Consider the following 15,477-nt stretch of genomic DNA (forward strand, 5'->3'; position numbering starts at 1 on the left):
GATGCGAGAATACCTGCGTGTATTCGTTCACGTTAGGAAAATTCATCCATGACCGTGCTACCTCAATCGTTGTTTGGCTGACGATCGTTTTATAATCAAACTTACATTTCCGACACCTTGATAAAATTTTTCTTGCAGTTATTATCACCTCGGCGTAAACAATTGCAGCTATGCATTATCCAGTTTCAGTCGCAACAATATCTTGTCTGTGTGTAAAAAATATTTTATTCACTGCTCTAACTGCATATACGTGAAAAATGCAGTTAATATCACTAATATTGTCTCTATTTACAATTTGTTATTTTCCAAGATTGCTCGAATGCCTGATAAATATCCTCAGTCATCAGCACCCTGTTGCTACGGTAGTTTTCCCGAATATTTTGACAGGAATATTCCCAGCACAAAGCACACTGAAACACATAAATCAACCTCGATGATTAACCGATAATAAGGATAATAATTGTTTATTTATGGGCTGTTGTTCCGTCATAAAAAACACATTGGACATTTCCTAACATCGTTTTTCCTGTGCCTTTGCGAGCCTCTCTCAACATCTTTCAGGGACGCGAACGGGAATTAAAATATAATTGGTTGGATGCAAGAAATTTACTTCAGGAACAGTGCAAGCCGTGGTGTGCACGCAAACACTACTGCTTTCAAGAAATTACAGTAAAGTAATGACAGAGATGGATGAATTTTATTACCTAGGTACGAAACTAGGCGGCACACCAAGAGCGTAAAGAAGTCGGGACTAAATAGTGTAGAATTAACCCCGGAACGGTAACGGGGGATGAAAAAACAACCCTCGTGAATTTAAATTTCCCGCCGCAAGATAACAGCTTATGTTTTCGATTCGAGATACCGATCATGATTCAATTTCATTATCCGAGAGTAAAAAAAAGTGTTTTGGCCCGAGTGATTCTTTACTAAAAGACAAAGAACATGAGACCCTGTAAGATCCTGGACCATATCATCTATGCGAGAGATGAAATTTACAAGATTGGGGCGTTTTTCCGTCCCCCCGTTACCGGAACAGGTAAGAAAAAAATAACTTTACCGTTCCAGTGTTAAAAAGGAGGCACGAATACGATGTTTTTGAAAATACGATGTAACAATGTGACTTAATTCGGAAATATTATTCCAACTTGTGAACGTTGACTCGAACCGTTTCCACCCTTAAACGAGTTCCAAGTCAGCCGGTATAACAAAAACAACAATCTCTCGGTGACCCACTCGGTGCGGAGCAAACACTGTAAACTGGAAAGCTTAAAGTGTCGCATTTCGCGTGAATGCACCAAAGTTCTTGGCGCAATCCGAGGGTGTTCGGTGCACGTGCTTTGGGGTGTATTTCGAGCGGGTATATAACACCGCAGTGCATGTGCCGTTCCCGTTACTCACACGTGAGAAATCCACCGATGTAGTAGAACGGGGCGTCGCAGGATACATTTAGAAGTATAGGAAACAATAAATTTCCAGTCAGTGCTCCGAATCTGCCCGTCATCAGGGTGACGCTTACAGCGGTAGCTCTGCAGAGGAGATGACAACATGCGAGGGAGAAAGAGTAGCGTTGGGTAAAAACCATCTCCAGGATTATCAAACGGATGGAGGAGTTATTTCACCGTCCGAAACCTACCTCAGGCTCGTTGGGACGACCTCGATTATCATCGAGGTTATCGCGTTCGTCGATATACCCGTAAGTGCGATAATCGCCGAACAAAGTACGAGGAATATCGTCGTCGACGGTGAGAAGCTCAAACCCAGATAACACGATCCTCCGGACACCAGAGATACCACTGCGAAAAGAACCGTGATACACCTTCAACAAGTGTCCTGCCGCGAATATAAATGCGACGGAAAAATGAGAACGGGGCGAAAATCAACGGTTCAAAAATTTATGTCAGACCATTTGTTGAGACGTCATTTGCATACGAAGCGAGAGCTGAATTTGCGAAGAAAAAATTTAAAGGCAGATTCTTTCAGCGAGATCGAATTCAATCAATTTCTGTTTAGTTTACTTTTTCGAACCTTGATTTTACCGCTTCTTCGATTTAGGTAAGTATCTATCCGTGACACATTATCAAGTACAAATATGTAGATGAACCTCAGTAATGGAATAGCGTATTATGATATTCCTTTTTTTTTTTTTTTGTTATTCGTTGTTGTATATGTTCAACTTATTCACATTACTAACAAACCGATATCATCGTTAAAGATTAGGAGAGAAAAAAGAGCAAATCGTTGATGGTAGTCAGTCATTACCAAAAATTGAAAGGTTGATTTAAACGTATTGTGTAGGATGCAAAAATAGACTCCACCTCTTTCCGAATAAAAAGAAAAAAGATAAGAATAAGAAAAATAAAAAAAAAATGGCAAGAAGTGTCTTGTGACCAAAACACCTAAAAGGTCTTACGCAAAATGCTTTTCTTCCCGACCTTGTTGACGATGGCCCCGACTAAGAGAGAGCCCGTAACTGCGGACGCGGCAATGATGGTAGCATTGGTATAAACTGTGGTTGAAACAATCATCTGAAAAGAGAAAAACCGAATAGCACGGATACCCAGCAACTATGAATATAAGAAAAACTCACCGGAATGCAAGTCTCGGTTGTATTGCCAAGAGCAAGAGCCGCCTGGGCACCAAAAGCTTCGATGGCTTGGACGTTAAGTTTTTCACAAATTGTCGGCACGATGGGAGAGTCGTCCGACTCCTTGGGGTCGAAGTTGTTCAGAATAACGATTAGCTGGGGTAGCCACGATTTCATTACGTGCATCCTTTGGGCAGAAATTTAATTACTTCCTCCGAGGGAAACCGCCATGATTAAGCGAGCTCTACAGTCTACGTGCACCTTCTGCGCGTTGACCGGAATGAAAAGCCTTGAGAAAATAAATATCCGCGGGATTCAAAGTCGATCCTCGTTGTGTCGAAGAATCATGTCTGCTGTTGCATTGCTGCTGAGATGTATGTTCATCGTTTCTCAGAAAACGTTTCTCGACGCACCCGAAAGTCGATAAGTTAAAGCAATTACGAACCGTTTCACCCTGGCTGTAACCATTAACTTAAGGGTGCTTGCTAACCGCGTGCCACCGTGATATAAGGTTAATAGAAAGGCATCATCGGTGGTCTTAAAGACTTCGTCGTGATATCGCACGCATAGAGGTGGGTGGGGAAAAAATTCATACCAATAAAGCTTCGCAAGTTTTCTTTTTCCGACAAAAGGATTACTTATTTTATAGCAATCGTACAACGTTGAGCCGAAATTTGGTTAGGCGTTTCTGATACTAATTGCAACGAAGTATAAACCAAGAAAATGAAACACAATTCAATCAGCACCTTACGTTTCGAATGACTTCGTTGCTGTATTGCAAAAGTATTTTATTCCCCATTCTTAGCGCCATTTTTGAAACCTCACGAATGGTATTCCCAAGTTTTTAATTTCCAAAAAATAAAAGTCATGACTGGTTCGTATAACCCAAAATTATAGGTTCTGTACTCAAGAATTTCCAGAAGCAGCTCATTAGAAAATCGCCGAGTATTTGAAATCTACATAAAGAACGATATAGTTTACTCACCCGGTCATGCTTGCGAAAATAATCACATTGATGGTGAATAGAGGGAATATATACGGTGTTGGGAAGAGGAATTTCATGCGATAAAAACTTCTCCGCGGTCCATCACGAGATGATCTGTTCGCTGGTTCCAATGGCGTTTGAAGCTTGGCCACGTTCTCTATTCGCAAAATTTTCACCTGTGGAGTGAAAACATGTCGTGTAAACGAGCTTGCAGCTATTTTGCGACGCGTCAAGTCGCAAGCGTGCAAATTTTCATGCCCATTGATGCGCAATTGCTTTATCAGCTGTATTGAACGGGCAGCAGGCTGTTAATTTCGAGTTAAAACGACGGAGTTGTATCAGCAATTGTTAACACGTCAACAGGTAGAGTTTATAACGTTTGCATTTCGTCAAATGTAAATATGCACGCGTTTATACGTATCTACCTATTTGGAGAAACAATGTTTGATCCGTGAATCTACTCCGATATATCAATTACAACGAGTTGGCCGGGCAGAGCAAGCGTGATTCAGTTTACCGGATAATCGTCCTCCGGCTTTCCAGTGTTCATCGAATACATTCGCCGAAATACTTTGAGAGCCTCCTCCGATCTCCCCTTGGTCATGAGGAATTTTGGACTCTCTGGAAAGCTCCACATCGCCACGAATCCCAGAAACGGTGGCAGTGCGCAGATCAACAAAAATATTCTCCAAGCGTCAAAGATCAGCGAATTGTTGAGTAGCGAAAACGACCATGTCCGGGGCAACACGGCTCTGGACAATGCTGCAGAAATGACATTCAATCGTATTTCAAATTCGCGATTTACTGTCGCAGTGGAAAGCCTTTTGGTGTTCGGAGACGAATCGGCCATCTGAATCAAAAGTTAGAAAGTGAGAAAAAAAAACTTTTTGAAAAAAACCTCCGGCAACGTTATTTGCTACAATCGTAGCGCACAAGAATGAAACAACAATTATTTCATATAATAGAAAAGAGTACGTGCAAATTTGAATAACTTAAGCAGTACGATACTAATTTTCTGTCACAAGGTTGTGATTAGAAACTTCAAAACGATCAGACTCTGGTATTTTTTATCATCCGATTTCAATGTTGTTGGGCTTGTTTTGAATTAAGACATCCTGAGATGAATAGATTTGTCTAACAATAAGTACCGTACAAAAATATTTATATACACATAAGATTTCTTTTTAAGAAGCTTTTTCAGTCAATTTTTTGGGTGATCTGATCAACGAGAAAAATGAGTCTAGAAACATCAGAAGAATCTGTTAAAAAAAAAAAAACGCGAGTGCAATCATTTCTATCGTTGTAATTATAATACCTTTTGTCAAATTGACGACGTCTTAGTTAACTTTTGTTATTCGAATTCACTCAGATTACTTTCCATTACGTACAGTGTGTTCCATCATATCGGTCGACTTCACTAAAATTGGTGCAAATAACATTGTCGGAGATTGTTCAAACGGTTCCTTCCCCAACTTTTGATTCATCGTCAAAATATCGTGTAAACAACGATTACCTGGAACCGCGACGTTTCCCAGGGCGAACAGCGATCCCGTCCACATAAGAACTCTGCTCCGATGACGTTCGCCATGAAATTCAGCGATGTACGTCATCAGGATAGCAAAAGGACCGCCAACGCTGAAACGAGATGAAGTTAGGGTTAGCGATAAAGAGATGGGTCGTCTGTTGTTTGTGATTTCCTCCGGTGTCCAGGGTCCTTACACCGTATTCATAAGGGTTGGAATCTGTCATTTGTCACAGAGTATTTTGGCTGAGTGAGTGGGAGTGCTTTTGTGTCATGACGGATAGTTCTGCTGTACTAATTTCGTACAAGCTTGCTCTCCCTGCCCGTATGGTTAATTTGATGGCGAGAACTACGCCTAATTACACGTCAAACAAGTTGTTGATCTACTCACATTATACCGCTGGTGAATTTGAACGACAGGTAAACGTAGTAGCTCTGGGCGGCACTGCCGAAGACGTTGCAAAGCGTGTCTGACATCAGGCCGAAGAGCAAAAGGTACTTTCTTCCTATATGGTCCGCTATAAAGCCCCACACAACAGCGATGCATATCATTCCTGAAAGAGGGAAATCCTGTTCTTTTCCCATATCGCGCGACTCTCGCCAGTGCTCGTGACCGCGTTAAATTTAATAATAAAAACACTCCAAGGCAGAAATGATTCCCTCTCTCTCTCTCTCTTTCTCTATATTTATGAAAATTAAAAGCAATGCGGATGAAGGCAACGAACATCTTCTGGATAATCAGAAACTGTTCACGAATCGCGAATGAAAAGGATATAAAAGCACTGGCTACATTCCCGCTTGGACAGTGTAATGTTAGTGAAATTGCAACACCGGGAGGAAAAAATTATTGCACTAAACAGCGTGTGTTTTATTCTCGCATTATTTGGATCAGCCGATTCTACGTACCTGCGTAAGTACTGGCGGCCAATAACCCTTTTCGAAAAAGGCTTAGATCAAGCTCACACTCCGCCGATGGCATTATGAATGCGGTGGTCGAAGTGTCGAAGACCGTTGTCCATCCGGCCGGAATTGCCGCCATCAGAAGAAGCACGTTGAATAGTCCATACCCTAAATATTTCCACGTCTGCATGAGTGTACGACCATGGGACAGTACTCGAAGGCATTGGATATGTAGAAGGAGGGTTGAAAAAAAATTAAGAAACTTAGCAGACCGTAATTACGTGTCGCGGAACAAATTCGCGCTAATGGGGATAATGAAAGTTGAAACACTCACCAGTGGCCGATACCGCAGTTTCAAAGTCTACCGCAGCTTCCGCGCTCTCGTTTTCTGCGGATTGTGTAAATATTTAATTTTTAATGTTTTATCCGGATAGATGAGGGTAATTTTGTCATTCATTTAACCCCGTATACTTCTCACCAGGTACTCGAGGCACAGATTCCCTGTCGCCATTAACTTCCATATCCGACTTAACATGCGCTGATTGAAAAATTCTTTAAAAATCTAACGCTCGAGTAATAATGCTCGGATTTTTACGAATGGGTTGTTCATGAAATCTCTGCTACGTCATTTTTGGCTAAATTTAACGCGGTCAATCCTTCGATTCCGCGATATTCTCGAATTCATTTGATCCGTATCACGAGAAAAATATTTTTTCTCCGCAACCTGAACTCTGGACCATAAAATGAGTACCTAAATTATATATCAATTTAGCGAAGAGATCCGACTGGCTGAAAAATACGGCAGGATAATTTTCGTCGATGCATAATCTGCAGTCAGTCACGTGGTCGAGCAGTGTCTTTGTATTGATATCTTTGCTTGAGTGTAAAAATCTGTAGTCTCACTGTCAGAGATAAAATTAATCGCTTTGCCATTCAGAGAATGTATCTGACATTTGGTATTTATTTAAGAACGTCAGTGACGGTCTTTTGTTTCGAAAAAAAATAGGATCTGGATTTGAAATGTGTATATCGCAGGTAAGAAACAAAAGAATTTTCTCACAAGCTCGAAAAGTAAAAATCAGAAAGGAGACACGAAAGTCACTTGTCGGTGATAATAAATAGAAAAATACATGCAGCGTAACGAAGTATCGAGATAAGTTTAAGACTCCAATTAACGTGCGCGTTATTTTGTTCGTTTTAAATGCAATCCTACATATTACATCTTTCCTGTTCTTTTATCTCAACGACGCGAATACCTATCCGGGGATGAGCTTTCATACGCGATCGTCATCAATTACCCCGCACTTTGAAATCTCGTTTTAAATGCCAAGGATGAATTACACCGGCTATAACTCAAGATTTCCACGAGTTTGGCCCAGTTTCGTAGCCAACTAAAACTCGAATAGCAAATCTATAGACACGGATAGTCCTGCATTCCACTGTCTTCCATCTCGGTTATCGTGTACTGTGAAAAATCTTTTCCAAATCAATTTTAACGGCGCTAATTATACTACACGCGAATGCAACCGATCAAACCATTTCGATGAAATTCTTCTTCACTTTTGTAATGTAAATTTCGCGATCAGTAACACTTCGCATAATCCGGCAACTACGCTAATTTCCTTAAACTTTTCCACTTTGCACTTTTTACCAGTAGGGTTTTAGATGAAGATATCTTAACGCAGCTTTACGGCTCGAGAAGCAATCGGCATCCACCCTACGCACAGCTACGCAACCAACTGCGTCCTCATGTTACTCCAGTTTAGTTTACCAGTTGACAGTTTCGCTCGTGACTTTGCTGTGACAGGTGCGAGGCCAACAATGCGACGCCGTTATATTAAGATTTAGAGCCCCTAGATTTTCAGATAAGCCTCTAGCTGCTGCTTCCACGTGCGTATAATTGCACTCACGATCAGACAGCAGCAGCCGCTGCAACCGTTCATTCTCAACATTCCAGCCGATTGGTAGCTGTAATGGTTTGTGCAATTTTTAATCAGCATTCTTTTCAGCTTTAACCAGATTATACGAGCAAAGCGTGAGGCCATTATAATCGCACTCATCTCCCGCCAATGAAAATTATAACAGTTCATATAATGACGGTATATCTTAATATGAACGTAGATGCTATCGTTGAAATCTTTAATTATATCACACGATTTTCGGAATGGTAATGAAATCAGCTGCACGCTCGTCGCAACCCTTAATAAATTCAGGAGTTCCTCGAAAATGGATTACCGATAGCAAATTAAACCAGCTGGAAATATTTCACGCTGTTCGTCATGCTTTGACGATCATTTGTCTAGTTGGGCGTTGATTACTTTAATGAATAGATTTATCGCGTTTCCTCCAATTCCACTTCCAAGTGCCATAAGCCCATCGGGCTGAAATTTGGAACAACGTAGTTATCAAACCTTTATCAGTTCTGATACGCCGTATTTAGTTGAGCGCATCTATGCAAATGTTTTGAAATTTGTGTATTCTGTCAGTAGGAGGATGTGGCAATCGTCTGACGGCCGTCTGTAGCACTCTCTGAGTATTAATCTTTCTCATAATTAACTGCTTTGATGAATGTGTACATCATCACGACCGCGGCTGCTTTGTACAAACATCGACTGCGGTGAGACTGAATCAAAGTCAAGTACCGGCTGTGGCCCCTCTATGGTTACCTTCAGCTATATGTGTATATGTTAAAAGTTGTACAACTACACCATCCGTTATTGGAGAAAAACTCTATCAACGCAGCACTGATTTATACACCTACCAAACAAAGTAAACTTCAAATTTTGGATTACGATCAGTTCCTGACGTTTTTTTAAGCTTATTGAAGCTTGCTACTAAAACTGGATCGTGGCGTATAAGTATAATTACTTTAAAGAAATTGTAAAATGAAAACAAAATCGACCACGATATTATCATAAGCACAATTATTTTCCTTTATTTTCACTCCGACTAAACTTCTTTGCACTTTTTTAGTTCGCATGTTTTTTCGGAAGATTCTCTGACTTGCTTGCCTTGTCGAATTGTCTGCATGATGATTCCTACAGGTATAAGTCAAGAATGAGAATAATTAGAACTGCGGTATTTGGAACTGAGTGTTGGTAAAAGTGGGATAAAGTTGGCGTCGTTGAATAATATATTTCTGATGAGTGTTTTTATTGCTTCGACCACGAGGTATAGTTCTTATCAAATATCTTTACAGTCCTTATCAACGGACATGTCTCGACAAATTATTTGGCAAGCTTGCAAATATAGACTTGAGAGAAAAGGTTCCGAGCACGACCACCATATCCACCATGCAGAAACGCTTTCGCACGTCTTCGAAATGTTCATAACTCATCGTCAGCATTCTCAGACGATAATTTTAACACCCCGTCATAAACATCAACCAGTTACCGTGCCACGACTGGTGTAGCCGTTGGATTAGGTGATAGTCATCAAACGTAAATATCAAAAAACTAAATACGTTGTCACCGACATGCATGCGTGTATTGGTAAAAGGTATAACTCAGGTGACTTTGAATCCATGAAAGATGGCTCCACTTTATAGATGAGTTTACCCACGTTCGAATTTCTCCTAGGACGCCTACTTCATAAAAATTAAATGGTTAAAAATTCATCAGAGAAATCATTATTTATTTTCCTTCCAAACTAATTGCAGCGTCAGCAGCTGAATAAGCGTGTATATTTTTCCGACTGTCCAAACTATAATTTCTATGTTTGCTTCGAATGTCGATGATCGATTAAGTTTCAATTTTGACCAGACTGGTGAGTGATAAATGTTTCAGATTCGTATTCATACATTTTTTACTGGAGGCAGTTTCGAAGAAATGTAGACTCGTTCGGTAACTAATTCAAAGATCTCCGTCGGTATATGAGAAACCTTCAGTGATCGAGATTGTTGAAATTTATACCGACTGTCAGAACCGTTCATTATTTTAAAATAAATACCAGCACGGTTGATTATACGGGTTACATATTACAGTGCTCGTTTTAAAAAGAGTGAATGACTAAACTTAATCTACTACTCATTTGGGGACGCATCATCGGAAATTTACTTGCCGGTTCTTTTTTTTTTTGGGACAGCCTAAATTAGAGAGCCAAATTAAGAACTTTCACATATTAAAATCTGCCAATCGTAACGCTATCGAAGCTTAGCTGTTTTCCAAAGAAACGAAAATGTGGATCTTTTCTCATACCATCGAATTGCTTGATAATTTTGTTTTTCATTCAATTGGAACGAGATAAAACGTGAGTTGTAGCTTGCATGTGATTCCTATTAAGCTAAAAGTCACTCTGAATTTGATTTAGGAGCAATCATTTGATGCTGCTACGTCACATGATGAGTTTCATATCTTTATAAAATTGAATAATATTTACTATTCATTAGATTTTTTAGTTGGCATTATTTTTTAGTTTAGTATAAATTGACGGCCTAGTTGAAAGTTATATGCACACTTTTTAGGATACCTGATATTGAAATTAATACCTACGTATAAAGATCATGCAATCTAATTCGGTATTTCATACCTTTTATAATATCTACAATAGCATCAAAATGATCCATAATAACTCGCGAAATGTGCTTTAATGACAAAAGTAGAATATCGTATCTGATTATTATGCTATTAAAAAAAAAAAAAATTCGATCCGTTAACACTAATCGCGATGCGCGTGATGAGTTCAGTTAAAATTTTTCAACGCTGGAATTCCAAAACTCGGAAGCTTTTTCAAGAATCATCGGTTATACTCAAATTTCCCTCGGATACTTCGATAAAATTGGATACAAAATTTCAAAAAACATATGTTTCTACTAAGAAAGGTTGAATTGAAAGATTTAATAACTGATTAAGAAGCTTGTAGATACATGCGGGGATAAAAGTCGATTTTTTATTACGACAATTCTGGTGCATAGATTGTCAATTTGTCATGCATTTTAAAAAAGATTGACCTTTATTCCAAATTTATTCCGAACTACATCTTTGCGCGGGGATTGATCGATACAATAATTTTCAACCAGAATTCAAAGGCGATTTTCAAAACCATTCCAGCGAATCAGTAACGCGTGAAAGTCGCTCCCGGGTTAGCTAGAATATAGGTATCGGACTTTCATTAAATAGTAGGTATAAGGTATATATAGGCTTCGCCTCTCACAAAATGGTTAGGGTCACACTCAAGTGCCCATCAAAGATCACGCGGACATTACGCCAAGGAGTTTGCTGTACTACAACGTAATCGACATTCCGTATCACGAATGAAGATCAAGTATCGAACAATTACGTCGAAAGTGTAGCGCTGGAAGCAGTAGCGAATCAATTATGTCTGTTCGTTTATTATTAGGGTTAATTGAACGTCTCGTTCAACGTCGGGCATTCAATAATTTCACCGTATATAAATCAAACTATTTGCGAAACGAAGGTTCAGATTCACGCAGATTCACGCCGATTGCACTTGGCGTGCGCGTTAATTGGAAAGTCGAGAGATTGTTCAATTACATGCCGACTAAACCGCATTCTCGCAGTTTGCTTATCATGAGCAGTCTCGATGAACGACGGGAACGAGGAATTGAGAGTGGAAACGAAAATCCACTGGGATTGCATTTGCCCATCGGACTCGATTCCGCTTCAAGATATGGATTTCAGTCTCCGTAAAATGATAACACACACCTGGTCTCTCTCTAAACACTTTGTTTTATTATCAACACTGGTTCATAGCGTTGTATATTGTGGCCAGAACCCGGTTTAAAACGAACCTGAAATCAATTCAGCCCTACTATGAAACATAGATCATGTATTTTTGTGCCGCTAATAATATGCCACCTCTACGAATAAAAGCTCCAAATATTTGAGTTGATGAACATACTCCTTGTTTCAAAGGACGTAGAATTACCCGGAAGTAAAGTTTCTGTTTACTCGGATAAAACCCTGCCATATGCAAATGCGTCAGACTGAGAGTAAACAGAATTTTAGGAATTGATTTTGACACCGGGAGGGATGAAGAACCGATTCCAAACTTGCGGTAATGATTAATTGACTCATGTAATGGTAGTCCTTGAATGAAGACATATTTCTGAGCCATTCTTAGTCTCGGCCAGACTTGATCTTGATTTTTTCAATGTCGAATGGACGCATATTACTTGGCTGAGAATCGCTGGAGAGAACGGCTCGTCAATCAACTGACTACGTGACTATACAGTGTAGTATAATCGACGCGTGGCGTGTGTTTGTAAACTTTGTTTGCGGTCATTTGTATCCCGGAAATCATGCGGCTGCAGCATCATTGAGCCCGCAAAAAATTGGACTTTGATCAAATACACTGATTGTGAGAGAAATATTGAGTTCCGGTTACCGCTCGGTCCTTAACTATTTTCATCTTTTACCACAATCGAAAAATATAGTTCTAGGTACAAAATGAAAATTAGTTTTCTAGCTGTTACCGGAAAGTCTAGTATCCGTTACTATTCTTTCTCATTACAATCACTGTTACTATATTTTCTTGCAACTATTGCGAAAATTTAATGCTTGTGCAACAATAAATTGATGTTAAAGCCTTATTTAACTAAAAAATTTCAGTAAACCGAACAAACTGATTTTGCGTTGCAATTACCAAAAAAGGAGCGACAATAGCGCAAAATGGTTACGCGTATCTCGGTTTTCGTAATTCCAAAAATATTGAAACAGTTTTTTTTTAACGATACCTGTTGTACTGAATTTTTCTAGTTACTGTAACAAATGAAATTTTTCGCGGTGTACTTTGGTACCCGATGAGATTGGTGGGCATAGAAAACCTTAGTGATATACCTTAATTCGTTTAGACTACATAGTAACACGTGCTTGTCCGAGAAAACGTTTGGTGAAAGTGACGACACAGTCACGAGACTGTAAGAGAAATTCTCCTTCGGAACTGGAATGACTTATGTAATAAACAATACAATACACAACCTGGCAAATTATTTTTCATGCTCAACTCGAGGCGCAATCTCTGCGAAATGATCTTACGCTGATATGCACGCGCACATAACACGCCAAATGACCAATAAAAATTGCACAATGGTTTCGTAAGAGGAAGTTGGATGAGGTGGGCAACGTAATATGCCTTGGAAAATTGGAATTCATAAGCTTTTGTCGCCGCTTTAACGGCTCCGATATCAATGCCGAACCATGCAACTATTTTTTCAACGCAGATCAATGACCTGGTCTAGTCGCGAAGGAAAATGAATGCCGATTGTCCGATTGATTTATATTTAAAAAAAAGAACGGTTTTGGTACAGATATGATTGAAATTTTACTTACCACGTTCGGCAGTCGATATCACGTGATAACGGGTCTTGTCAACGATCAGGGCCATCTCAAGACCTTGCCGATCTCATTTATACCGTGAAGAAAATTTTATATCCGCAAACTCTCAACAGATTCACTACAACTACTCCTGCAACCTTAAGCGCCGATCTTCGACTCCGATTTTTTGGCGCGTGCGAAATCGCGGCGCTCAAGTCGTGTATTATAGTGCCAACTATTGTGCCTGAAGCGTACTCAAAGCGCCATCTGTTACGATCTATGCATAGATGAAAAAAGAAGAGGAACAAGTAAGAATAGAGATGTGCTTAGATATTGAAAATTACGGCAGCACTTGAGTCATGGCTGCGGGCAACGGCGGGATTTGAACACTTACGCAAGTTCTGTATTAGCACAGCTCAAGCGATATTTTCAATGTCATATCACGTGTGGTCTACGCTATCATCTATTGTTTGGATCTCTAGTCAATGCAAATTTCTCGATGGGTCTTAAACGGTGTTTTTACTACTCAGTGATATCGGCATTCGGTTGTAAACTCACCTCATATTGAAAGAATTCAAAACAATGAGAGATTTCGAAGCCAATGCAGTCACGCCTTTTCGAATGGATCTTTGAATTGACGTATCGAATCTTCAGGATTATTTCCCTCTAGAAGTATGTAGTTCTAGTGGTAATTATTTGAATCGTACGACTGAATTACCGACAATGTTCCCCGATTGTTCACCTCACGAATCCAACACGGCTGTTTAAATATGGATCCAAAAGCCGGTTTAGCGGAGCCCGTTTTTCTTCACAGAAATGACAAAATATAGGCCAGTTTTATAAATTCGATAACGAAACGAAACTGTTATAATTTTTGAACAACTTTTGGCCCCGAATAAACACGTCGTAAGCACTTGTATACTTGGTCGTTAATATATTAGCGCGCGTGACTAGAAATGATAAGGAATTCGCATGGCATAGGCGTACGTGCAAAACATTTCCACAGTTATACCGAAGCGTACATCATGCCGTATCCAATTTCGAGAATACTCTCTTCCATTTACGGTTACATGGGTCTGATTGCAATTTACTGTCTGTTCCTAACCGCATTGATTACTGCGAACGCGTGATGTGGTGCGTAGGAAATTGTTTTCCACCAATTCAGACTTTGATGACTGAAGCTAAATTTAACAGTTTGCGACAAGTGTTGGACTCATCCGAATTGTTCAACGTCTACATTTTCATAAAGGGTGATTGGTGATACATGAGAAGTTTGTGCTACAGAAACTTGGCGTGTCGACAGTAGACATGGAACAAGAAAAAGCTCGTTACTAAGCGAACGATGTTGAAATTTACTCGAATCATTTGACGCGCTTGGATTCATCGCCACTCTCGATATTGGTACTTGATGAACGGCTCAGCCACTCGTGATCCAATTGGTTGTATTAGCGTATGGACGGCAACACTTATCGTTAATTAGAAATTCGATGTTACGCCTATGCCATTCCTATTCCGCGCTATGTCTCAACGACTCTTTCTCTCTCTGGTGTGCAAAAAATTCGCGGCTAAAACTCGTTCGCATCATTTATGCAAGCTTGTATAATAATATACGCATGTATCTGATGCATTGTTTTTTCAATCGCGTACTCAACACTGTCTCCGCCAGTCGTTGAGGCAACGAATTTTGCAAACGAAAAATTTGTCCTCTGCATGTAACGTGCAACGTCAAATAAATTGATCTTGCGGCAATCGATACGACCGAGAAAAAATATCGGACGTACTCAGTTTATGCTGTTATTTCGTCGTAATGAACGCGGAAAAAAATAAACCGGTTGACTATACGGAAATAAATGTCTGAATATAGTTAATGACACGCACAAACTATCGCACCGGTACAATGACCGGTTAACGCGATTATCAGGTGAGTTGAACAACTTGAACATCGTTTCCAGATGTAACTGGAACAGCCTAAACTGGTTCACACTCTGCAAAGTGTGTACAAATGTAGGTGAAATGTTTCAATTCTTAAGTAAGAAACAGCGCGATCACTGATATCGAACATCGTGTTGATGGCGAAATGTTTGGCTACGCGGTATTTGATTTAAAAATCGATTACGATAATTTCACACGAGTTGAATCTTTCAGTCTCGTTGCGTAATTAAGAGCAGAGTTTTAAAGTCTGTAATGCCGTTTTCTTCTTCCATACCTAATG

The 15,477-nt window shown here is 39.8% G+C and overlaps 1 protein-coding gene across 9 annotated transcripts; it reads right to left on the minus strand.

The window, feature by feature from the left end:
• Nucleotides 1-207: 207 nt before the first annotated feature.
• On the minus strand, nucleotides 208-13,488 carry LOC124303115 (synaptic vesicle glycoprotein 2B-like). 9 transcript variants are annotated; one of them, XM_046759959.1, is made up of 12 exons: nucleotides 13,281-13,487; nucleotides 6,326-6,379; nucleotides 5,998-6,159; nucleotides 5,483-5,609; nucleotides 5,083-5,204; nucleotides 4,087-4,331; nucleotides 3,570-3,745; nucleotides 2,588-2,771; nucleotides 2,411-2,525; nucleotides 1,634-1,793; nucleotides 1,399-1,526; nucleotides 208-410 (listed from the first exon to the last, which is right to left on the minus strand). In XM_046759959.1, the coding sequence occupies exons 1-12, from the start codon at nucleotides 13,333-13,335 to the stop codon at nucleotides 358-360; spliced, it is 1,581 nt and encodes a 526-aa protein (XP_046615915.1). In that variant the 5' UTR covers nucleotides 13,336-13,487; the 3' UTR covers nucleotides 208-357. The 9 variants fall into 9 exon arrangements, 7 of the variants coding, with proteins under 7 accessions (XP_046615915.1, XP_046615895.1, XP_046615905.1 ...); XM_046759939.1 differs by having other exon boundaries at nucleotides 5,483-5,645; nucleotides 13,281-13,486; XM_046759949.1 differs by lacking the exon at nucleotides 13,281-13,487 and adding an exon at nucleotides 6,470-6,542 and having other exon boundaries at nucleotides 5,483-5,645.
• Nucleotides 13,489-15,477: the final 1,989 nt, after the last annotated feature.

Source organism: Neodiprion virginianus, chromosome 1 (assembly GCF_021901495.1).
Source record: "Neodiprion virginianus isolate iyNeoVirg1 chromosome 1, iyNeoVirg1.1, whole genome shotgun sequence".
Taxonomy (NCBI): Eukaryota; Metazoa; Arthropoda; class Insecta; order Hymenoptera; family Diprionidae; genus Neodiprion; species Neodiprion virginianus.